The 25282-nt window shown below is 31.0% G+C and overlaps 1 protein-coding gene across 7 annotated transcripts in view; it reads right to left on the reverse strand.

The window, feature by feature from the left end:
• Positions 1 to 7469: 7469 nt before the first annotated feature.
• LOC130443402 (polypyrimidine tract-binding protein 2) overlaps positions 7470 to 25282 on the reverse strand; it is a 431147-nt gene continuing 413334 nt past the window's right edge. For all 7 annotated transcript variants that reach the window (XM_056777995.1, XM_056777994.1, XM_056777992.1 and 4 more), the window contains 8 exons: positions 20000 to 20179; positions 19872 to 19923; positions 19519 to 19815; positions 19240 to 19454; positions 13888 to 13921; positions 11235 to 11327; positions 10815 to 11109; positions 7470 to 9436 (listed from right to left, as the gene is read on the reverse strand). In XM_056777995.1, the coding sequence (XP_056633973.1) occupies positions 9304 to 9436; positions 10815 to 11109; positions 11235 to 11327; positions 13888 to 13921; positions 19240 to 19454; positions 19519 to 19815; positions 19872 to 19923; positions 20000 to 20179 (1299 nt within the window). In that variant the 3' untranslated portion in view covers positions 7470 to 9303. The remainder of the gene's footprint in view (positions 9437 to 10814; positions 11110 to 11234; positions 11328 to 13887; positions 13922 to 19239; positions 19455 to 19518; positions 19816 to 19871; positions 19924 to 19999; positions 20180 to 25282) is intronic.

A 25282-nucleotide genomic window follows, 5' to 3' on the forward strand; every position in this document is an offset into this window, starting at 1 on the left:
CAAGATAAATTTTTTTAGTGTAGTTTTTAGCAACTGAATATTTATCTAGTAAGAATTCGTTTTTTTTAACCCTGTGTGGTAATTCAAAAAGGAGAAACTGCGTGTAATAAGAAAAAATTGTCTTGTGCAAAAAATTCATCATTTATATGTTTGTTTATAAATTTAATTTGTGCCCATAAGTTTAAGCTAAATCTACGTTATTCCTAAAAGTTATCTACTATGTAAATAGGTCATTTGATAGATTTTGTAGAATCAAGTCCATCGCTTTTTCCTTTTTTTTATTACTAACTACATTGAAATCATTTTAATGTTCAGAAAAAAATCGATTAGGTATAAATACTACATGTAGATACAATTTTTCTAATAGGACTTATCTTATTTTGTCTATGATTATTTTATTTTTTTTCCAAAAATCAGAACAAATAACCAATATTCCAAACATAACCTCAAAATTAGAGTATGTGCTATTAATATGAAGGTGTAGTTTTTAGGCTATTTATCGTTTGTTACCAATTCAGGAGATTCATTAAAACGATCAGTAAATTTTCCTGAGTAACTTTTTGTTAAAAATTATACCATTTCATATGAGATTATTTCAATGTAGTTATTATTTTTTTTTTGGACTATTTCAATCAACACCTTGCCTCTTTTGACTTGATAGTACTAGAAAACCCAACAAAACCCAGAGAGTACAATGTGAGAATAGATATAGATATACATATGTAATAATGATAAAATGATTTTTTTTTGTTTTGCAACATTTCAAATAGATATTTTTATCATCAATGATTTGTTTCAAGTTGATCCCACAGTCGCAGGCACGGAGGCCGTTAGCGTTTTAATTTTTTTTTTCAAAATTTTTTCAACGCATGTGCCAGTTCGCACTCGAAATGAAATATTAAATTAGCAAAAGGGTTTTGGGATCGTTTAATAGGGATTCCTCAGATTCAATATTATGGTGAATATTGTATTATGTTTGCTTTTTTAAAAACACTGCATATATAGAGAAATTTTAAAAAAAATTTGTTATATAGGTACCCCAACTGTCATCTAAATAGTTTTTACCCTTTAAATAGATTGAAAAGTAAGTAATCTCAACGGAAACGTTTTTGTAGGAGTTTGTAACTTTATATTATTGCGCTCCCCACGTATTTTTAGTTCTAGTAATTCGAAAAATCTTGTGATTCGAATGAATTTTCTTTAAGCCAATTGCCAGGTACTTTTTTGCAAAATTCTAGAGAACGGATTTTTTTTTGGAATATGTTCAGGGGTTTTCCCTCAGCCATTTTGAAAAACACATTTTTCTACGACCGTGCGTTTTAACCCACTTGCCCGCACGCATTTTAGTTTTGAAAGTGTCACTTTCCCGCACTAGTGCGGGAAAGTGACATTCTTCAAAGGAGAAACAACTATCAAACCACCCGGGTTTGATATCAGTTGCTATGACAACCCAATCGTGTAATTGTTACTAAAACGTCAAAGTTGTTCAAAACGCCTTGGAAGTGACCGAATAAGAACAATCTTCTTCTAAATTAAACCACATTAAACCAAATCCGATACAATAATATTAATGGATTCCTCCCGCGAAGAACTTGCCGAAGCCATTTTAAAGGCTGCCAATGAAGCTAATTCCGAGCTGTTACCTGCCAAAACCAGACTAAGGTATGAGAAGCAATACGACCATTTTGTTACATGGTGTAAGGAGAAAGGGGCCAAAACTTATAAGGAAGAGGTATTTCTGGCGTATTTTTCAGACTTAAGTAAGGTTTTGAAATCTAATACATTATGATCCCGCTATTCGATGGTAAAAAGTTTAGTAAAAATAAAACAAAATTTGGATATAGGAAACTTCCATAAGCTAACGTCGTTTCTTAAACAAAAAAATATTGGTTTTCGAGCACAGAAAGCACAAGTTTTTACCAAAGAAGATATATCCAGGGTTATGCTAGCTCCCGATGAAGTATACCTGATGATTAAAGTGAGTACCATTTTTGCACTGGCTGGCGCTCTCCGCAGATCCGAGCTTGTAAATACCACTGTCGACGACATTCAATATAAAGGCAACTTAATTGTTGTGAAAATTTCTGATTCCAAAAATCATTCGTCAAGATCATTTGTTTTATCTGAAGAAATAAATGATGGAACCTATTTGACGCTGTACAGAAAGTACGCAGATTTACGACCACCTACCACTCCACACCGCCGATTTTTTATTCATTATAAGAATGCTCATTTCATTGTGTTGGCGTAAACACTTTTGGTAAGATGCCAGCAGAGATTGCCGCATATTTACGCCTACCTAATCCGGAACGTTATACAGGACACAGTTCCAGACGTTCTTCGGCAACGTTCCTAGCAGACTCCGGCGAAGAAATAACCAACCTAAAGCGCCTGGGTAGCTGGAAGTCTACTACTGTCGCTGAGAGCTATTTGGAGGACTCCGAGAATCAGAAGAAAAAAATTTCAAATAAAATTCTCTGTACTACAAATGACTTAAAACCGTTGCCGTCACCGTCATCTTTATGCGATCTGCAACCGATGCCATCCTCACCAACGTCATCTACCTTCCAGTTGAAACCAAATAACTCCACTGGGCCGGCAATTCTTACTGGTCTACAGAATGCAACAAATTGTGTTTTCAATATTGATATTTATAATAATTAGTAGTTTTTAGTTATATTTTTGTAGTTTTGTATAAATTTTGTATATAATTATGTTTGTTGGAATAAAATAACTTTTGAAAAATGGGTTGGTATACTTTTTTGTATATACGGTCGTAGAAAAAATAATGTTCCTAACTCATGCGTAAAGTGTCTTTCCCGCGTCGTTCGGGACAACTGCAGTCGCGCGCGGGAAAGTATCACTTTCCGCACTTGTTAGGAAAATAACTATTTATCGAATATCTCGTGAATCGCGCATCGTACGACAAAATAGTGTAGATCATTTTTATAAATAATAAATTTTTTATTTGACATTTTTTTTGTATTACGCACAGGTTTTTAATTATAGCCCTTCAAACTTTTTACAATGTTTAGTTTATAAATTGTAATTGTAAAAAGTTTGGAGCCCAATTAGATTTACATTTAGGGGGCACCCCTGAACATATTCCACAAAAAAATCTTTGCATTATGGACCTATTTCTTTTGCTCCGACGCGATTGGTCTACTTTTAAATCTTCATTTTTATGGCGGATTTAAGAAAAAAATTGGGAAAGAAAATTTCAATTTTATTGCTTTAAATCTTTTTGTAAATGCACTCATTTACGTTTAATCGTTGATTAATTACTTTTTTACAAGTAATCGAGTGATGGTTTTATTTATTTTTGTTTAATTTATACAGAAAAAACAAACAAAAAAAATTCATTTTGTCATTTTCTCACTTTTTATACTTTTTACTTATTGAAATAATATAAATAGAAACATTTATATGAAAATTTTTTTTGAAAAAAACACTCATGATTTTTTTTGAAATCTTTACTAATTGTGTGTAGATTAGCCAAAATATAAGAACTTCATTTGATGTTCTACAAACGAATATATTCAAAAAGTGGGGTTATGATAACATTTAGTCATAAATTCATATGAAATCTTCATTTGAAATATTTTTTTGTCATAAAAATAAAGATTTGAAAGGAAAATTCATCAAAATTTGAAGATTTTTTTATTTTGTAGAGCTAAAAAGAACGAGGGAACCTTCAAAGTATAAAACTACCTATTAATTTCATATTTACAAGAAATGAGAAATGTGTCGAAACTGTTTTTTGTTATCCGTAAAATATTTTTGTACATTGTATAAATAGATTTTCGATATAATTGTAGATATATTTAAAAAAAATAGTAATTCCTATCTTAGTACATATATTAATGATTGTCAAAGCTTAGAATTTTATCAGCCGTACTAAAATATATTGGAAAATAAAGCACCCCCCCATAGAAATGAACTAACTCAACATTCATATTTGTAGGTTATGTTTATGACCTTACCGCTTGTCCTAATTGATTATTTAAGTTGAAATGAGGGGCACACTTTGGTTAATTTGCATATTAAAAGCGCCAATTTTGACAGTTATAGCACTATAACTATTCAATTGAAAATTCTCTGGTCAAAATTTCAGTTTTTTTTAAAATATCGATGAGATTTTTGTTCGTTAAAATCTCTAATTTCTGATTGTGTGAAAAAATATTACCATCGCCATGGTAATTTTGCTCAGAAAAGGCAAAAATTTTTTCCATGTTACACCGATAGGTCTAAAATTTTGATCAATATCTAAAAATTGTACATTATGATAAAAAAGATTTTTTTTTGCCTTTTCTGAGAAAAATTCGCATAGCGATGGTAATATTATTTTATCCCCATGAAGGTTGAGATTATAACGCACGCATATCTATCTCACCGACTTTTTAAAAAAAAGCTGATATTTTGACGGAACAATTTTCGTTTGAAAATTAGGGTACTTTTTCGAAATTAAGTCAAAATAAGGAGAAAAAATAAATAGATTACAGTGTATTTGAGATATAAAGGGATAAGTTTTCGCCAAATGTTTTTTGTAAAAGATAAAAATTAAAAATAAAAAATTAACCTAACCTAACTAAAAACTGGGTTTTTTTAATTTTTCATATAAATTTTAAGGTTATGTGAAAAAAGTGTATCAATAAAAGTTGTAGATCTTTTTATTAACAACTTTGCAACCTGATGGTTTTCCATAGGAGTTTTAGTTTAACCGGAAACCGAGATAAAACGTTTTTTGCCCTTAAACACTCACCCCCTTCCCATTTCCGATCATAGATCGCCCGTAAAATATTTTTACTTTTATTTAAATGAGGAAACTGGATACAACAAAAAAAACAGTTGAAACGGATTTGTTGATGATGTTCTATATCGAAAATCTATACAAAATGAATCTGAGAAAAGTCCCTTATTAATAAAATAACGTTAAATAAACGAAAAAAACTCGCTAATGTCATAAAGAAACTTTTAATCAACATCAAAATCATAAAAATGAAAAGATACAAAAAATTATTATTATTATTATTAAAAAACTAAACGTTAAAAGTGAAACAAAACACGAAAAGAAGAGAAGCGGTTAAACAAAACAAAACAGTTGGATACAAAAGAAAATTGGAAAAACGGAAAAACTAAACACAGAGATATTAATAATCGTCATAATATTTTTTTTACCTTTTTGTGCGCGTACTTAAAACCAAAATTGACAAGTTAAAAAAATATACATTTTTCAACACATACACGTTTATGTAGATATACAGGTAGGTAGATATTGACTTTAAATTTGGCAAAAATGCTGCGTGTCTTATATCAAAATATGCGCACTTCGCAACAACCACATCAAAAGTATAAAACAGAGTCCGACAGTATAATAACAAATAAAAATGGAAATTTTAATATTCTGGACTCTATTTATACATTTTTTCCATATCATCACCTGTAGGTGGTAATAAATTTTAGCGAAGTAAAAAGATCACGCGTTTACACATCATTATTCAGTATTTGCGAAAAGTATGATTTTCATGATTGTCAAAGTGTATGTATAATATATATAATATTAAGTATTAGTAGATAGAATAAGAAATGTATATAGTATCTAATATAACGCGTGTAATCACAAACTTCAACTGTCAATTATCATCCGTCAAACTCACCAACCTCATCAGACAATCTAAAACAGATGATCTACGTCAAAATGGCCGTCGTAGGGTAAACAGTAGATTTTCTCGTATGTTCAGTTACGTTATTCTCGTATTATTCTGGTTTCTCTTATTTTGTGGTGTAAAGAATACCCCATAGATACTTTTTAGATCTGTTTCATTGAAACTAATCCAGCTGAAACGGTGTATTTTTAAAATTTGTTTTAATCGGTTTGCACTGTTGCATTCAACATAATTGACTACTGTTCAAGGTGACAAAGTGATAACCCAGTGAAAGGTACAAGGACAAACAAAAAGTTTAACCCCTTTCCAACTTTAGTCTTTCTCACTTTCTATAAGTTCTACTATACGAGGTTTTTCCGGAAAAATATGGTATTAAAGTTTACTTTACGGGTTGCCAATCTCTTCAACGCCCAGTTCAGCACTTCAAGATCAAGTTACTTGCAAAGCTAGGTGTAAATAAACGGAGAGTTTTGAGTGAAGGAACCAACCGTCAACAAGTGGTTAGAAAGGTTCCAGAAAGGCTGAGAAGTGGAAGTAAAAATAACCGGCAGACTTTTGAGTGTTTAAAACAAGTTTATGAAGACAATTCTGTTAAGGAACCAACAGCGAATAAGGAGACTCTCGTCCAGGACGCCCGTCAACGAGTTCTGATTAAAATGTTAAACAAATTCCGGCTTGTGTTCTTAATGACCGTAGATTAACAGTCAGAAGGATAGCTGACGAGCTATCAATCCCCAAAATAATCGTTCTGAAACAAAAACATGAAATGAGAAAATTGTGGGCGAAAATAGCACCGAAGCTCTTGACCTCAGAACAAAAGGGTTGAGTACTGCGAGGATTGGTTGAGGAACGAGGGGAATTCTCAACCGAGTTATCACTGGAGACGAGTCCAGGTTTTACGAATTCGATGTGAAATGGAAACTAACAAAAGAACCGACAACAAATAAGTCCAATGTTGATTGTTCACAAGAAATTTGTCCCTCTCGGCCAGAGAATGAACGTAAACTTCACGTTGCAGTTTTGAGACGTATCAGAGCTCGAGTGGCTCGAGTTCGACGGAATTTGGCACAAGAGGGCAGGTAGATCTTTCGTCAGGAAAATGCGCCCGTTCAATCACTATGGCAGACCACCAAATTTAGCCCCTTGTGAGTTTTTTTGTTCTCGAAATGCAAAATGGTGCTTCGGGGACAGAAGAAGACAAAAACGAAACGACGACTGAACTACATCAAGACTTCCAGCAATGCTATCACTAGTGGAAACGGCGTTGGCAGAAGTGCATCTTGTCTCAAGGAGAGTTATTTGAGTACAGCTTATCCACAATAAGCATGGCAGTGCTTAGTCGAATAAAAAAACCGACAAAGCTACGTTTTCGGATTGAAATTTCGTACTTTTTCAGGCAACAACTCTTCAAGAAACCATTTCATAATAAAACCGGAAAGTCTAATTAACCGACAAATAGAAATTGACGTCAAAAAGCCTCGTTTACCCCACGACGACCATTTATAAATACGCATCAGGTGATTTTGACAATTCGTTAGATTGCTCAATATGATGTAAAACTTCGAATCACCAATTATACCGGTTAATTTAATATACGAATTTAATTCTTTCAAGGCTAATTACCTCAAGATCTACTAGTAATTCGTCAAATGGAATACTTTTATTTATTGATCTTGATACGTTTAACCTATTGTTATAATTGGTGAACGATTATAATTAGTGAGGTGGTGTAAAGTCGAATTTTCGAGACGACGTTCGTAAAGTTTGTTAAATACACTAACGAACGCGCGCGATCTCAGAATGTTTACTGAGACGCGCGCGTCGCCGGCAAAAATGTGCGCGAATAAAAATTCCTACCAAGCGGCAACACTTACAAATTAAAAAAGAGATTCACTATGAGAACAATGAGATATACACACACATTATTGCCGATGTTATTTTTTTGTTTTTATTTATCTATGAAACGTTTTCTTTTTGCGACAAGAGTATATTTTAGAGAAAGACGTCCATATCTCTAGGGTAGAACTAAACCCTGTGGTATTCCTATTTATATTAGACTAATCACTGTTTTCTAATAACTAATTCTAATAATTCCGCGACATTACTAACAATACTAGCCATATATATATTTATATATATAATACTATTCGGGAATAGTTCTTCATTTTTGAACCGATCCCTACCAAAATGAGGATCCCTCACATCATAATGTTTTTTTTTTACTGTTAAACGCCTATTCAAATAAATCCAGTTAGAAAAACAACATTTTTATCCCTATCAATAAGTCACTTTATGACGTGAATAATAATCAAATGACAGTTCGCAATGTCAACTGTCAAATCATCATGTTTTGACGTGAATAATAATCATATGACAGTTCACAGTATCAATTGTCAAATAATCATGTTATGACGTGAATAATAATCAAATGACAGTTCGAAGTTTCAACTGTCAAGTAACCTGCTTGTAAGATAAGTAATCATAAAATCATAGTTCGTATTGCCAACTGCTTTCAGTTTTTGACGTAAATCATGAACAAATGACAGTTTATAGCGTTTTAGACTGAATTTTCGTAGCTGTATTCATACACATAATACTAGTAAAGTCATAAGTCAGTAATTTATGACATAAATTCTAGACATACGACTTTTTCAATTGTTTCGGCGGGAATTTTAAAAATGTTCATATAAAAATTGTCAAATTACTATTTTTTGACGTCACCATTTGGATATTTTAGCTAGAATTTTGAATTTTCGTATCAAAGCACCAATTTTTGAACGTACATGAAGCCACGTGACAATTCGGGATTATTTTAGCGGAATTTTGAATTTTTTGTTCAAGTTTAGGATGTAGAATATGTTAAAACATTTAGTCGTACATTTCCAATATAATATTTGGTCATTTGTCTATAATTATAAAAACTATTATTGTTTTTTTAATTGTCAAGTCTGTAATATTTAAATGAAATGTAATTACGTGACAATTCAGAACTATTCGATTTTTATTCAAGAACACGTTAATTGCCATTTTCAGACGACTTGGAATAGTCGTACATCGATGAGTTACTATAATCAACAAGTTTTGATACTAATAGCAGTCGACTTGTACCTAACCTAACATTTATAGAAAACCAAAATGGGATCAAGTTGTTGTATGTGTATGTGTGGGGGATCCTCGGTTTTCGTATTCTTCTATACAACATGGATAAACATTTCTATAAACTTACAAAAAATAACATCGCCGCGCTTTGTCCAACCATAATTCTAATTTTTTTGCTAACAGTATTAAAGCCTTTCAATACTGAACACTAAACGCAACATAATAATCATCGAGGAGGGAATAAGAACTAACTTAAAATCTAAACTTATTTAATATAAAATATATAGGGGGATGGGGAACGGGCCAAATTATCCTATTACACAAAATGGCCCCCGATAACAAAGCCGAAACCTGCCAAAAAAAAATAATAACAGTCTATATAATAATAATATATCAATAAATAAGTGCTGTGTGTTACAAATTATTTTTTTTAGCTACCATGTCATTTAAATAACCGTGGTTAAACGATTCTTCTTCTTTATTTTTTTTTGTTAAATGGAATGAATACTGTTTTGTTTTGGGATCTAACAAACGCCTCTTATATACTAGATTTTGAAAATGAGACTCTCAGATGATTCGAATCGGATAGCTGGTAGTTGTGCATCTTAATTAGCGCCACGACGGCTTCTTCCATACTGGGCAGTTGAATTAGAGCCATTTTCTTGTCTTTCCTATTAAAATAAATAAATAAATTTATAAAATTAATCATAAAAATCTATTCAATGGTAAATATTTGTACTGCCTTTTTAACCTTCAAAAATGTAACTCAATTTTTTTTAAATAATTTTGTGTTCATTTTGGTAAATAGTTTTTTTGGTAAAGCTTAGATATTGATATTTTTAATAAGTTAATATGTTTCAATTTTTCAAAAAAATTAATTTTCTACCAAAAGAAACAATTTATCAATAAAAATTAATTATACGGAAATCAAAAAGATTTTAGAAAGTGTATGGGGGTGTCTGATGGTTCAATGCCAAACAGCAAAGTATATAGAATTCAAATTACAACAATAAATAAATAAAAGTTGAGAAGGAGATTGGAACTCCTCGTTACAATGATTTTTGCTTTATAAATCTCCCTCCATCTTTTAGGTTCACTGTCAGTAGGGATAGATACTTTTTTTGTAACAAAATGGCACTAACTACGAGATGATAATATTTTCTTTGAGACATAATTTGTCATTTGTCAATTAAAGTGCGTTTTTCCAATAGCTGTTAATTGTGATCATTAGCAACAGCTGTCAGTTACCAATTCTCAGTTAAAGTGTGGTTTTTCTGATTATATTTTCATTTGTTGTTAATTTCGATCATTTTTCTTTAAAATATAAGCTGTTTCCCCCTTTTTGGTCATCTGCAACAGTTCATTGTTGTCAGTTGTCAATTAAAACGTACGTTTTTAAAATTATAATGATTTTTCTTCAGAACATAAACTATTTCCCACCATTTCACTCATAAACAACAGCTGTCAATTGTCAGTTATCAATTAAAGTGTGTTTTTTCAATTGTGATCAGTTTTCTTCAAGATATAAGCTGGTTCTTGCCTTTATTCTCATCAGCAACAGATGTCGCTTGTCAATTGAAGTGCTTTCTAATTGTTGTTAATTGTGATTATTCTTCTTTAGACAATTGGCTGTTTTCCGCTCTTTCGCTCATCAGTAACAGCTGTCAGTTGTCAATTAAAATACTTTCTAATTATATTTCTTGTTATCGAGAAGGTTTTTTTAATTATTTCTTCCAACAATCATCTGAATTTTTATGAATCCTAAACTAACCTCAACCAATATCACTGGTTTAAAATCTATTTTGAAAACTTTCCTATTGTTCTATGATTGAATTTTTACCACAAGGAAATTGGATGTGTGTATAACCTAGTTTCGATATTCTTTCATGTTTTAATGACATAAATCATACTTAGGAGATAGTTTAAGCGGTAATTTTAAAAAATACTTCTATTAATGCAAATTTGTCACTAAAACCATCAGTTTTCCGTATAACAAATCCTCAAAATAAAATATATAAAAGAAATATTAGAAAATAATTTTAAACATACGGGAAAAATTTGAACGCCTTGATGGTGAATCCGTTTTTGGTGAAAGCTTCCTTGATATCTTCTTCGTTAACGGTAGCTGGAATGTTGCTCAAATGTAACGTCGACGATGGGGGGTAGATATTTTGATAATTCTTGGAACCCGGTTTCTTGAACCTGTGTAACGGACTCTGACTATAGTCTTTGGTTAAACCGGCATCGGGTTGACCTTCTTTGGGCATTTGTACGCTCTGGTGTTTGCTCAACATCACTCTAATATTTTTTCCGAATACCTTCAATTTGTCCATATGAGTTATGGCTATATAAAAATAAATTTATTACATACCGAAAGTTATAAATTCAACATTCATTTGAATATGTTTATAGATACTAGAAATTAAATTAATTTTTTATTGATTAAAATAAATTTATCAAATTCTTTACCCAAATGTGCCTGGTGGGGTTCAGCAAGTTGGACCAATGCCGAATCTTTTTTGTTGTACAAGATTTTTACTCTTTGTACATCACCGTATACCCCTAAAATTAAAATATTACCAATAATTAATTTTTATTAAATATAATAAAAATTGTATGTATGTATATATATAATGATTGGAAAAAATAGAAAAAAAAATTATTAGAGCTTATAGAAAGAGTATTAAAACAACTAGCGCAATACAAAAATAAAATAGTGAAAAATTGAATAACGCATAACATGCAGGACGATAAGAAAATATATTTTAAATAATATATAATCTAAATTAATAGAATGAAAATTAATAAAATTCTGAAATTATATAAATTTAATATCTAAGCAGTAAGCTTTGACTAACGAAATAAAATTATTTAACGATCTAAATAAATAATTTAAAACATTCAAATAGTAATAAAAAAAGTAAACGTTCTAAAGGGGGGTCACTATAATTTCCTTTTTAAATCATAATTAATATCAAATTTTCAATATAATAAATCAAATATATTAATATAAAATAATACATATTTCTATTACTACAGTATTAAATCATTTTTATTATACGGGGTATCGTCAAAAAATTAAAAATAATCCCTTCGATTAACAATATATTTATCACAATTCCAACATTGAATTAATTACAAAAAAATAATCCTAGAAGATTTCTTGGTGTCATGGCCATCATAAAACGTACAATTTTTAGTACATCTTTTATTTTATAGAAAAGTTAGTAGTCGCTAAATCTGGTTAATAAAAGGGATGTAAATAAGTAGAAGACTTTTATGTACTGTAAACTTTTTGTTTGTTATTTTGTTTTATTAAACGAAAAAGAAAGTTGTTGACTGAAATTGTTTTATTTCCACTTTAAATTTGTAAAAATATGATGACTCAGTAATAGCCTAATACTTTTTCGAAACAAAAATACGTATCCCATTTCTAATTTCAGGATCATGGGATGTTAATTGTGATATTTATAAATTTTTGAAATTGAAAATGAGTAAAACAAAATATTGGGGACCACATAGTGGGGACAAGCAAAGACATTACTATGAGAGTGCACCAAGAAGATATTTGAAGAATTTATTAGCTATAGGAAGAGTTTTAGCAAAGGTTTCAGAAGAACATTATAGCCTTTGGCAATTGAAATTTCGGTATCATGTTAATTGGAAATTAATAAAAAAAGATTGGCGACAACACAATGGAGGACAAATATAGACTTCAATGGGAAAGTTTGTCCAGAAGATATCTGAAGAATTCATTAGCTATAGCTAAAATTTGAAACTTAAACTTGTAGAAGAAGATGTGGGTTAAGAAAGGAAACATTTATCCAATTGGAAGCATACTACTACTACTCCTGACCTAAACTGAAACTAGTAGAAGTCATAAAATTTTTAAAATAATTTCGGAAACTTTATACAGAAGGGACCACAATAGATATTTCAGTTTTTAACGAATGATCACCCTATCAAACCAAATATGCAATTTTTGATTTTTTATAGGCTTTAAAAAGATTACCAAAAAACTTTTTTTTTAAATTAACAAAATATTATGAAAGATCTAAATTTTATAGATTCATTGAATTAATTTTTATCAATTCGAACTGTTAATTAAATTCGAATTATTCAAACTAAAAAAAAATTTTTGACAAAAACAAAATTAAAAAAACCAATTCTTATCAATTCATACTTGGAAAAAAATCTATTTTCAACAATTCAACTCAGGAAAAGTCAACTGTTGACTAAATTGTTATTATTATTGGATAAAATGAACATATAAATGAAAATTATTATTGATGTAAATGTGAAAACTGCAATCTATCAAAAATATAAACATAGAAAGGACAATTCTAATTAATCGAAACTTGGAAAACCCAATTTTTGTCAAAAATACATTTCAACAAATCAATTTTTACAAATTTAAATTTGGAAAAGTCAATTTTCGACCAAATAAAAATTGAAAATGCAAATTTTTGACGAGGAGTAGCATAAACATAAAAAGACCAATCCAAGCTTGGGAAACCCAATTTTCATAAAAAAAAAACTAAATAAATTCAATTTTCATCGATTCAAAATTGGAAAAGGCAATTTTTGAACAAGCTAACATTGAAAAATCAAATTTTCGACGAGAATAAGCATAAAAAGACCAATCCAAACTTGGGAAACCCAATTTTCATAATAAAAAAACTAAATAAATTCAATTTTCACCGATTTAAAATTGGAAAAACCAATTTTTGACATAAATATATTTTCAGTCAAGTTATATTGATGTTTACGTGTCTAATAGAGCAAAATATTTGTATTTTTTTTGGAGTAATTAAAATTAGTGACTCCCCATTGGTAATCCAATTCGCTTGGTAGTCTGATAATGAGCAAATTTGAAAAATCAAAACAGCTACAAGCAAATCGGACTCAACTCTGTTATTTTAATGTTACATTATTTTTAGTAGGACTCGAATAAAATTAGTTAAAAGAACAGAGTTGTAAAGTAATCAAGACTAGGTAGATACATATTTTTATTTCTTCTTATATATTTGAAATTTTATCAATTATATCATGATTAATTAAAAAATTGTTCATCATGTATTTACCTAGTTAGTTTGGGAAATATAATTCAGTGAAAACATACCAAATAGTGTAAAGAGAGCGTCAGGCGTGACCATCTACAATAGAGAAAGATGACAGTAGGATGTAACGTGGCACAGAGAGGTAGCGTTTATGCCACCGGAGGGGCAGCAAATGTAAAAAAAAAAGAAAAAAACAGCATTAGATTAATTTTTTATTTTAATTTAAAAAACCTTCATGTGGGCTAATAAGAGAAATTTTATCTGCTGAAAAGTAGTTTATAGGGCTCGATTAAATAAATTTAAACAAACTACTTATTGTTTATTACAAATAGGCAAATTAATAAATGAAAAGTATTATTTTGAAATATTTTTTCTAAAGATATTGCAATTGTTGTCAAAGAAATAAAAGAGACGTGACATTTCAAGTCAAAAAAATAAGTAAAAGACGCGAGGATTGTTGTCAAAAAAGGAATTTAGGAGGCGAAAATTGTTAAGAAAAAATGAATAAGAGTAGACGATTCTAATTGTCAAAAAATGAGTTTGGAAAACAAGGATTGTTGTCAGAATATGAGTTGCCAAAAAAATAATTGAGGTGGTGTCGATTTTTATTGTCAAAAATGTGTTTAGAAGGCAAGGATTGTTGTCAAAAAAGGAATTTAGGAGGCGAAAATTGTTAAGAAAAAATGAATAAGAGTAGACGATTCTAATTGTCAAAAAATGAGTTTGGAAAACAAGGATTGTTGTCAGAATATGAGTTGCCAAAAAAATAATTGAGGTGGTGTCGATTTTTATTGTCAAAAATGTGTTTAGAAGGCAAGGATTGTTGTCAAAAAATGAATTTAGGATGCGAAAATTGTTAAGAAAAAATGAATAAGAGTAGACGATTCTAATTGTCAAAAAATGAGTTTGGAAAACAAGGATTGTTGTCAGAATATGAGTTGCCAAAAAAATAATTGAGGTGGTGTCGATTTTTATTGTCAAAAATGTGTTTAGAAGGCAAGGATTGTTGTCAAAAAATGAATTTAGGATGCGAAAATTGTTAAGAAAAAATGAATAAGAGTAGACGATTCTAATTGTCAAAAAATGAGTTTGGAAAACAAGGATTGTTGTCAGAATATGAGTTGCCAAAAAAATAATTGAGGTGGTGTCGATTTTTATTGTCAAAAATGTGTTTAGAAGGCAAGGATTGTTGTCAAAAAATGAATTTAGGATGCGAAAATTGTTAAGAAAAAATGAATAAGAGTAGACGATTCTAATTGTCAAAAAATGAGTTTGGAAAACAAGGATTGTTGTCAGAATATGAGTTGCCAAAAAAATAATTGAGGTGGTGTCGATTTTTATTGTCAAAAATGTGTTTAGAAGGCAAGTATTGTTGTCAAAAAATGAATTTAGGATGCGAAAATTGTTAAGAAAAAATGAATAAGAGTAGACGATTCTAATTGTCAAAAAATGAGTTTGGAAAACAAGGATTGTTGTCAGAATATGAGTTGCCAAAAAAATAATTGAGGTGGTGTCGATTTTTATTGTCAAAAATGTGTTTAGAAGGCAAGGATTGTTGTCAAAAAATGAATTTAGGATGCGAAAATTGTTAAGAAAAAATGAATAAGAGTAGACGATTCTAATTGTCAAAAAATGAGTTTGGAAAACAAGGATTGTTGTCAGAATATGAGTTGCCAAAAAAATAATTGAGGTGGTGTCGATTTTTATTGTCAAAAATGTGTTTAGAAGGCAAGGATTGTTGTCAAAAAATGAATTTAGGATGCGAAAATTGTTAAGAAAAAATGAATAAGAGTAGACGATTCTAATTGTCAAAAAATGAGTTTGGAAAACAAGGATTGTTGTCAGAATATGAGTTGCCAAAAAAATAATTGAGGTGGTGTCGATTTTTATTGTCAAAAATGTGTTTAGAAGGCAAGGATTGTTGTCAAAAAATGAATTTAGGATGCGAAAATTGTTAAGAAAAAATGAATAAGAGTAGACGATTCTAATTGTCAAAAAATGAGTTTGAAAAACAAGGATTGTTGTCAGAATATGAGTTGCCAAAAAAATAATTGAGGTGGTGTCGATTTTTATTGTCAAAAATGTGTTTAGAAGGCAAGGATTGTTGTCAAAAAATGAATTTAGGATGCGAAAATTGTTAAGAAAAAATGAATAAGAGTAGACGATTCTAATTGTCAAAAAATGAGTTTGGAAAACAAGGATTGTTGTCAGAATATGAGTTGCCAAAAAAATAATTGAGGTGGTGTCGATTTTTATTGTCAAAAATGTGTTTAGAAGGCAAGGATTGTTGTCAAAAAATGAATTTAGGATGCGAAAATTGTTAAGAAAAAATGAATAAGAGTAGACGATTCTAATTGTCAAAAAATGAGTTTGAAAAACAAGGATTGTTGTCAGAATATGAGTTGCCAAAAAAATAATTGAGGTGGTGTCGATTTTTATTGTCAAAAATGTGTTTAGAAGGCAAGGATTGTTGTCAAAAAATGAATTTAGGATGCGAAAATTGTTAAGAAAAAATGAATAAGAGTAGACGATTCTAATTGTCAAAAAATGAGTTTGGAAAACAAGGATTGTTGTCAGAATATGAGTTGCCAAAAAAATAATTGAGGTGGTGTCGATTTTTATTGTCAAAAATGTGTTTAGAAGGCAAGGATTGTTGTCAAAAAATGAATTTAGGATGCGAAAATTGTTAAGAAAAAATGAATAAGAGTAGACGATTCTAATTGTCAAAAAATGAGTTTGGAAAACAAGGATTGTTGTCAGAATATGAGTTGCCAAAAAAATAATTGAGGTGGTGTCGATTTTTATTGTCAAAAATGTGTTTAGAAGGCAAGGATTGTTGTCAAAAAATGAATTTAGGATGCGAAAATTGTTAAGAAAAAATGAATAAGAGTAGACGATTCTAATTGTCAAAAAATGAGTTTGGAAAACAAGGATTGTTGTCAGAATATGAGTTGCCAAAAAAATAATTGAGGTGGTGTCGATTTTTATTGTCAAAAATGTGTTTAGAAGGCAAGGATTGTTGTCAAAAAATGAATTTAGGATGCGAAAATTGTTAAGAAAAAATGAATAAGAGTAGACGATTCTAATTGTCAAAAAATGAGTTTGGAAAACAAGGATTGTTGTCAGAATATGAGTTGCCAAAAAAATAATTGAGGTGGTGTCGATTTTTATTGTCAAAAATGTGTTTAGAAGGCAAGGATTGTTGTCAAAAAATGAATTTAGGATGCGAAAATTGTTAAGAAAAAATGAATAAGAGTAGACGATTCTAATTGTCAAAAAATGAGTTTGGAAAACAAGGATTGTTGTCAGAATATGAGTTGCCAAAAAAATAATTGAGGTGGTGTCGATTTTTATTGTCAAAAATGTGTTTAGAAGGCAAGGATTGTTGTCAAAAAATGAATTTAGGATGCGAAAATTGTTAAGAAAAAATGAATAAGAGTAGACGATTCTAATTGTCAAAAAATGAGTTTGGAAAACAAGGATTGTTGTCAGAATATGAGTTGCCAAAAAAATAATTGAGGTGGTGTCGATTTTTATTGTCAAAAATGTGTTTAGAAGGCAAGGATTGTTGTCAAAAAATGAATTTAGGATGCGAAAATTGTTAAGAAAAAATGAATAAGAGTAGACGATTCTAATTGTCAAAAAATGAGTTTGGAAAACAAGGATTGTTGTCAGAATATGAGTTGCCAAAAAAATAATTGAGGTGGTGTCGATTTTTATTGTCAAAAATGTGTTTAGAAGGCAAGGATTGTTGTCAAAAAATGAATTTAGGATGCGAAAATTGTTAAGAAAAAATGAATAAGAGTAGACGATTCTAATTGTCAAAAAATGAGTTTGAAAAACAAGGATTGTTGTCAGAATATGAGTTGCCAAAAAAATAATTGAGGTGGTGTCGATTTTTATTGTCAAAAATGTGTTTAGAAGGCAAGGATTGTTGTCAAAAAATGAATTTAGGATGCGAAAATTGTTAAGAAAAAATGAATAAGAGTAGACGATTCTAATTGTCAAAAAATGAGTTTGGAAAACAAGGATTGTTGTCAGAATATGAGTTGCCAAAAAAATAATTGAGGTGGTGTCGATTTTTATTGTCAAAAATGTGTTTAGAAGGCAAGGATTGTTGTCAAAAAATGAATTTAGGATGCGAAAATTGTGAAAAGAGTTTCTAAAGGTAGAGGGTCAAATAAAAGGAATTTGAATAACAAAAAATGAATCTATGAGATGACGATGGTTGTAAAAAAAAATAATTGAAGTGGTGCGGATTTTAAAAGTGAAAAATTAAGTTTAGGAAGCAGAAAATTAATTTAAGGGGAAGAAATTGTTGAAAAAACATAATTGAGAAGGTTTGGCTTTTAATTGTCAAATTGGAAGGCGAAACTGTCAAAAAATTTAGGAATTTAGGAAGGGGACGACTGTGATTGTCAAAAAAAGAATTTAATAGTCAAGGATTGTCGTCATAATTGAGGTGGGAAGTTTAAGAAGAGAAAATGTTGTCAAAAAATGAATCTAAGAGGCGAAGGGCGAGCATTTTAATTCAATTTAAAACATTATTTTCTCACTTTTTAAGCAGTCGTAGAATAAAATTATATTAAGAGCCTTATAAACCTTATAACAATATATTTTATCAAGTATTATCTGTAGAAAAGAAAAAAAAAGATTATAGATATTAATAGAGCATGAAAAGGTTTTTTAATGATTAGATGATAAAAATACTATATACAGTTTTACACCCAAAGCTATTAATTTTTAATCGTATATTTTTCTTAAATAAAATCATCAAGGGAATAATAAAATTCTTTTATACGTCTACATGAACCTAAATTCGATTTGTTTTTTCAAAACTGAGCTCTCAAAAAGTTACTTTGCTACAACGATACAAAACAATGAAAAAAAACTATTTTCATTAAACCTTCACCCAAAACTATTAAAAAAATTAAAAAAAAAGGATAATATATTTTCAGTATTAGAGTCCGGTAATGTACAGTGCTTTTTACGTGTCAAATTTTGACATATTGAAAAATAACCAAATAAATTCTTCTTGTTAGTTTTTGTATAGTTTCTACCAAATTTAAAATGATTTTGAAGGTTGTTATTATGATATCTGTGATCGACAAGGACCTTCACATCATAATAGAAAAAAAAAATTGAGAAACATAAATTGCAAAAAAAATTGTTGATCAACAAATTTTAGTGTATTTCCCGAGTTTTATCGACGACAATAAGGAACGGTATAGAGATGGGAACTAAAACCTTTAAAATGATTTCAAAAAAAATCGACAAAATAAATTTTCAACCCCAAAAAACTATTAAAGAAAAAAATATATAAAATTAGTTGTTAAAATTCAAAAGCACTGCACACGACTTATTTAGACATATAGACAAAAAAATATTTTTATCAATATAAAAATTATACTGACCTCCTCGTTGAGATTACTGACGAGCAAAACGGTAGCCATAGCAAGACCCGGATTTGTTAAGCCTCTTAATCCGGGAGCTGTTTGCCCCAAGGCGAAATTACCGAGACCGGGTAATCCGCCAGCAACAGCTCCGGGATACGGCGCTGCCAAAGGAGAAGCCAAACCGTGCATGAATGGACTGTTCAATACTCCGGGTGTACCAGAAAGAATCGAATCTAGAAACATACGAGACGCGTTACGAATTTATGGTAAAAAAATGGGAAATCGAGTCACTCGCACCTGCTAATCTTTCTCTAGCCAACCGAGGCTGTGTAGCCAATAACAAAATATCGGCGCCCAAACCGCCGGCTAAACCTCCGGTTAGAGCCAATTGATCGCCGCCGTCGCCGGTCGGTAGATTCGGATTGGTGTAGTCTCTAGACTTGTCGTTGTTGTATTTTACGTTCAAGGACGACATTTTCGAATAATCGATACGTAAAGTACAACAACTGTTGTAGATGTTTTGACCGTCTAAAGCTTGTTTGGCGGATTGGGCAGATTGAGTATCCGGATATTGGATGAGAGCTTGGAACGAATCTGTAAAGTAATAAAAATATTCACGCCTATCTTTCCTTTATAAAGGAAATACTTACTGTTCTTTGTAAACGTTACGATTTTCAAAACTTTTCCAAACCTTTGGAATATCTGAAATAAACCGTAAATATTGAATAGTCGTTTTTGTACACTAAGAGAGCGTTAAGAGAAATAAAAAAATTATTACCAAATGTAAAATATCTAAGCTGATGGGGTATATCATATGCTCGATGATAACTCTTAAAACGGTATTGGGTCCACCCTGTATGTCCTGTCCGTTAGTTACCGGTGTAGAGTTTGTTGCAGGAGTTCCAGAGTTGCTTGTAATTGCCTGTGCTGCTTGTAATGCAGCTTGCGCAGAAGCATTCTATAACAAACAAAAAAAAACACTAATACCAACTATTTTATAGGTATATCTAAAAATTCCTAGTGCCCAACAAAGAAAGAAAGGTCATAGAGAATTAAAATGTTTGTACAACGTCTTTTTAATTTCATTGTCATTGTTAAATCTTGTGTACCCCTTAACTCGAATCGAACAGGGTCAAATCAGGACGATACGGTGGATGACCAATCTCCGGGACGCTTTTATAGTAGCCTTGGAAAGCAGTATGGGGTGAAGCAAGCGTACATTTCGGCTGATTTTGCCGAGCCTTAAGTCTACTGCATTCAAACTTGTTTTTGATTCCTTGAAGTCAATCCAATGGATTCCCTAGAAGTCCCAAAATATTGTAGCCTTCACTTTTTTTGGTACTTTTCGTGACGTTTGATTTTTCCGGCAAATTCTATATTTTTCGATGCCATACCTCTTTTGGATGTCGGATCGCAGCAAAGCTCAATTTTTACGCTCCGGACACTTATATTGTTTTCAGTAACATGACCTTGACCTGCACGTGGGTCATTTTCTAATGATTCTCGTCCTAAGCGAAACAATTTGGACCAATTTTTAATTTTTGAAAATGACACACGTCATCGTAAATTTCTGTTTTTGATTCTTGTTGGTGCTAAACCTTTTTCAGTCTTTAGCACACAACTCAATTTGAGACATTTTTCATAACGACTTGAGTGATCGTTCGAGGTTAACTATAAAGTTGAAACTTTCCGTGAAGCTTGTTGAGGCTTGCCACTGGCACGTGCATAAAGATTTTGCGAACGTATTCTATTTACTATATGAAGCCAAGAAATAAGGGTCCACAATACTAAGTTAAAAAATGCCATTGAATATAAATAAAATTTAATACTATCCAGGAATTTAATCAAACTTTTTTTTCCCCTAAATGAATTTTCAATTTAACGTTAAATTAAAAATTAATGGAATTGCTCAAGGGTCGTTTCTAATTGAACCAGTTTATATTTTTTAATGATGCCAGATTGACACAAATCCAATCCTTTATTTTTTTAATTTCGATTCCGGAATTTATTATTCTTTTTAAGTCAAAACGCGAGGATAAAAAGAATCAACTTAATTTTATCCAATTTTTTCTAAAAAGCTTTCTGTATTTAGCTCCAAATTTTGGAATATCATTATTGGTATAAACATCTAAAATAGCGATTTTTTGGAATTTCCGAAAATTACTACGAGCAACGTGTCAATCTCAAATTTCTGGTAAAATTCCGACTGAGTGCTATAAAATGTCGCAAGTGGCCTATGGGGACAATTCTCTGTCTCGTGCGCGTTTTTGAGTGGTGGAAGCGCTTTAGTTTGTACCGAGAGAGCACTGAAGATGTCCAAGTCGTCCTGTGACTCAACTCAACTTCGGAAACAGTGACCAAAATCAACCAAATTGTGCGTGCAGATCGTCGAATGAGCATCCGGATGATTGCCGAGGCTGTAAACTCCGATAAAGAAATTGATAGAAAAATGGTACACGAGGAATTACACATGACAAAAATCTATGCGAAGGTGCCAAAAAATCTGACTCTTGATCAAAATCTCTTGCGCAACGGGTCTACTCAGATTTTCTTGAAAGGTTAGAAAAAGATCTGCTTTGAAAGGGATCCGATTTGAGTCGAAGGAAGCGGTAAAGCAAAAAAGACTTCCAGTAATGCATCGATCAATGGAAAAACGCATGGAAAAGTGTGTGGCGGGGGTATGGGAGTATATTGAAGGGGAGCATTCGAATGTAGAATAATTTTTCTAATAAAACTCTTTTTCGTAACCAGTCTCGTTATTTAATAGCCAGACCTCGTCCATCACTTATAAATTGATAAAATGAAAAATTGGGGCATTTTTATCCCTTTTTCATATCTAATGAGCTGGAACCACCCATACGTTGAAGCCCTCGGATTATCTATATTTAATAGTGATCGTTTTCCATTACAATTTTGAAAATTTCATGTACTGTTTAATTCCATATATTTAGCTCTTTTTGATACGCCGAGCACCAGCTCTCATACTATTTTTTTGTTGAACTGTTTAGTGGTCTTCCAATATTTAGTTTTTTCTCCATTTTCCCCATCTCTTTGTTCGCATAGCTTCTCTCCAATCTCGTGAGAATAGATCTTACGAATATTTTCTAGATTTCCATCTTGCTTTTTGTACTCATCATCTCAAATATATGCTGAATTTATTCCTTTATTAAATCCCTCTCACTTTGGAAAGTCCTGTTTTTCTGATGTTTATGATCTACATAATTTTTCTCTAGAATCTTCGATTTATTGGATTTAGGTAGCTTGACGTATTGTAAATAGTGTCCACCTTCCATCCGTTCTTCCTACGTTGGAATCTTTCCATGTCCCTTGATTCTAGTGACAATTTTAATCTTAACAAAGTTATGTTTCTAAAATGTGAACCTTTTAATGAAACACCCACCCAAAAACAAATTTCGTAAATATGACGGAAGGTCCCAGCGCTTCTTTTTAACAGTGTAAACATAAGAAATTGTATTTTTTTTCTCATCTAAAATGAGTCTCGAAACCAAAGGCTCCAATTAACGAAACTCACTTTCAATTAAAATTGTATATGTATTTTCTTAACGACAGTTTCAATTTTCTAATTCGCAGCTGCTCGAAAAATTTTACGTAGCTATCTCCTAAAACGGTTTAAATTAAAAATGAAAAGGAACGAGAAGAAAAACTCTTTCCCGATCTTCAATTTACAGTTTTAATGACTCGATTTACGAGCTTAATTTTGAATATATTGTGAGAGTCGGTTCCCAAAAGCAGACGTAGCTAAAATAGATATTTATTTCTATATATTAAAATTGTGTCAAAAATATGAAAAACATACAGTTTAACTTGGTAGTTGTTAAAAAAAACGTAAGTGGAATACACCGTTTGCAACAATTTCAAGAAATAAAGATGAAACGAATGAAATTGAACGACGTAAACTAGACAAAGAATTCCTTATAGCATTTATACAACAATGTCTTCGGCGTCTGACGAATCTTCTTATCCCACCGAGAGAATTGTTTTACATTTTAGATATTTCGAAGCTTTAGGGCAGATATAAGTTGAGGTTATGATTGGAAATGGGTTCTCGTTAACTGACATTGTTACAATTTTACGACTTTTTGAATTTATACACACAGAAACGTAATCAACAACAAATATTTTTACTTTCACTCAAATAGCACTTGTACGAAGACACGTTGTGAGTACGTTCACCATTCGAACTGTCAAACTCCATGTCAGATTTGACATATTTACATCAGTCAAAATTACATCAATTACTACTAAAATGAGCACCGTGTCTATGTCAAATATGTGGTATTTTTGGTTAGATATCTTATAATATTTTAGGAATTGTAACCTCCCCTGTAAAAAAAAAATGTGAAGTGGTAGTACATATTTTTGAATTTTCTATTACGACATCAAAAGACAAAACAGTTATAATTTATTATTTCCGGCACCTCAAAATTATAAATGGCTCGACTATTAACCTGAAAAAAGGACATTTTTCATTTCATTTCTCCTTCAAGATTGTTCCGCGTTCCCTGATAAATGTGCAGACATATTTCATTTTGATATTAAAAAAGGGTTGCTGTTACCGATATTCCTTGTAGTAGTAAGGAAAATAAAACCCTTTATAAGGTGTTATGAACTGAAAATGGAGGTGGGAAACTGCGGGAAATCTCATTAGACTTGCTAAGATTTTGATGGAAGATACATTGAAAAAGCAACGACGCGCTTTGGAGCTCGTTAAAATGAATCAGAGTTTACAAAAATTTAGTCTACGATTAACATTTGGGAAAAACTGTTTTTCAATATTGTAACATGGTCATGTAACATTTTTTCATTGTTTTTTTATTTCAAATAGTTATAAACAAAACATATCTAAAGAGAAAGTGTCATTTCTATTAATAATACGTTTTAATGATGAATGCGCAAAGTGCATTCATCATTTTTTGAAATATTTTGCATCGGCTTACTTCATTTTCAAATAAGCATATGTTCTTCACTAATATTTGGACAAGTTCCAAATCCCGTATTTCCAATATTGTGATCCCAATTAATGTCCTAATTTTTCTCAACATATAATCAACCTTTAAAAAGAATTCTCTTAAATTTTAGTTCAATACTCCCATTATTTTGGCTTGGGTGAGTTTTTATATAAGCATAAGTTCTCCATTAAGATTTGGACTAGTTCGAAGCCTCGTATTTCCAATATTATGACCCCAATTAACGTCCCGATTTTTTTCAACATAAAATCAACCTTTAAAAACACCCCTTTAAAATATTAGCTAAATATTCCCATTATTTTGGCTTGGGTGAGTTTTTATATAAGCATAAGTTCTCCATTAAGATTTGGACTAGTTCGAAGCCTCGTATTTCCAATATTATGACCCCAATTAACGTCCCGATTTTTTTCAACATAAAATCAACCTTTAAAAACACCCCTTTAAAATATTAGCTAAATATTCCCATTATTTTGGACTGGGCGAGTTTTTATATAAGCGTATGTTCTCCATTATGATTTGGACAAGTTCCAAACCTCGTATTTCCTATATTGTGACCCCAATTAACGTCCTAATTTTTCTCAACATATAATCAACCTTTAAAAAGAATTCTCTTAAATTTTAGCTCAATATTCCCATTATTTTGGCATGGGTGAGTTTTTATATAAGCATAAGTTCTCCATTAAGATTTGGACTAGTTCGAAGCCTCGTATTTCCAATATTACGACCCCAACAACTTCCTGATTTTTTGTATAATCAATCTTCGAAAACATTTCTCTTAAATTTTAGCTCAATACTCCCATTATTTTGGCTTGGGTGAGTTTTTATATAAGCATAAGTTCTCCATTAAGATTTGGACTAGTTCGAAGCCTCGTATTTCCAATATTATGACCCCAATTAACGTCCCGATTTTTTTCAACATAAAATCAACCTTTAAAAACACCCCTTTAAAATATTAGCTAAATATTCCCATTATTTTGGCCTGGGCGAGTTTTTATATAAGCGTATGTTCTCCATTATGATTTGGACAAGTTCCAAACCTCGTATTTCCTATATTGTGACCCCAATTAACGTCC

The sequence above is a fragment of the Diorhabda sublineata genome, chromosome 4, assembly GCF_026230105.1.
Source record: "Diorhabda sublineata isolate icDioSubl1.1 chromosome 4, icDioSubl1.1, whole genome shotgun sequence".
In the NCBI taxonomy this organism is placed as follows: domain Eukaryota; kingdom Metazoa; phylum Arthropoda; class Insecta; order Coleoptera; family Chrysomelidae; genus Diorhabda; species Diorhabda sublineata.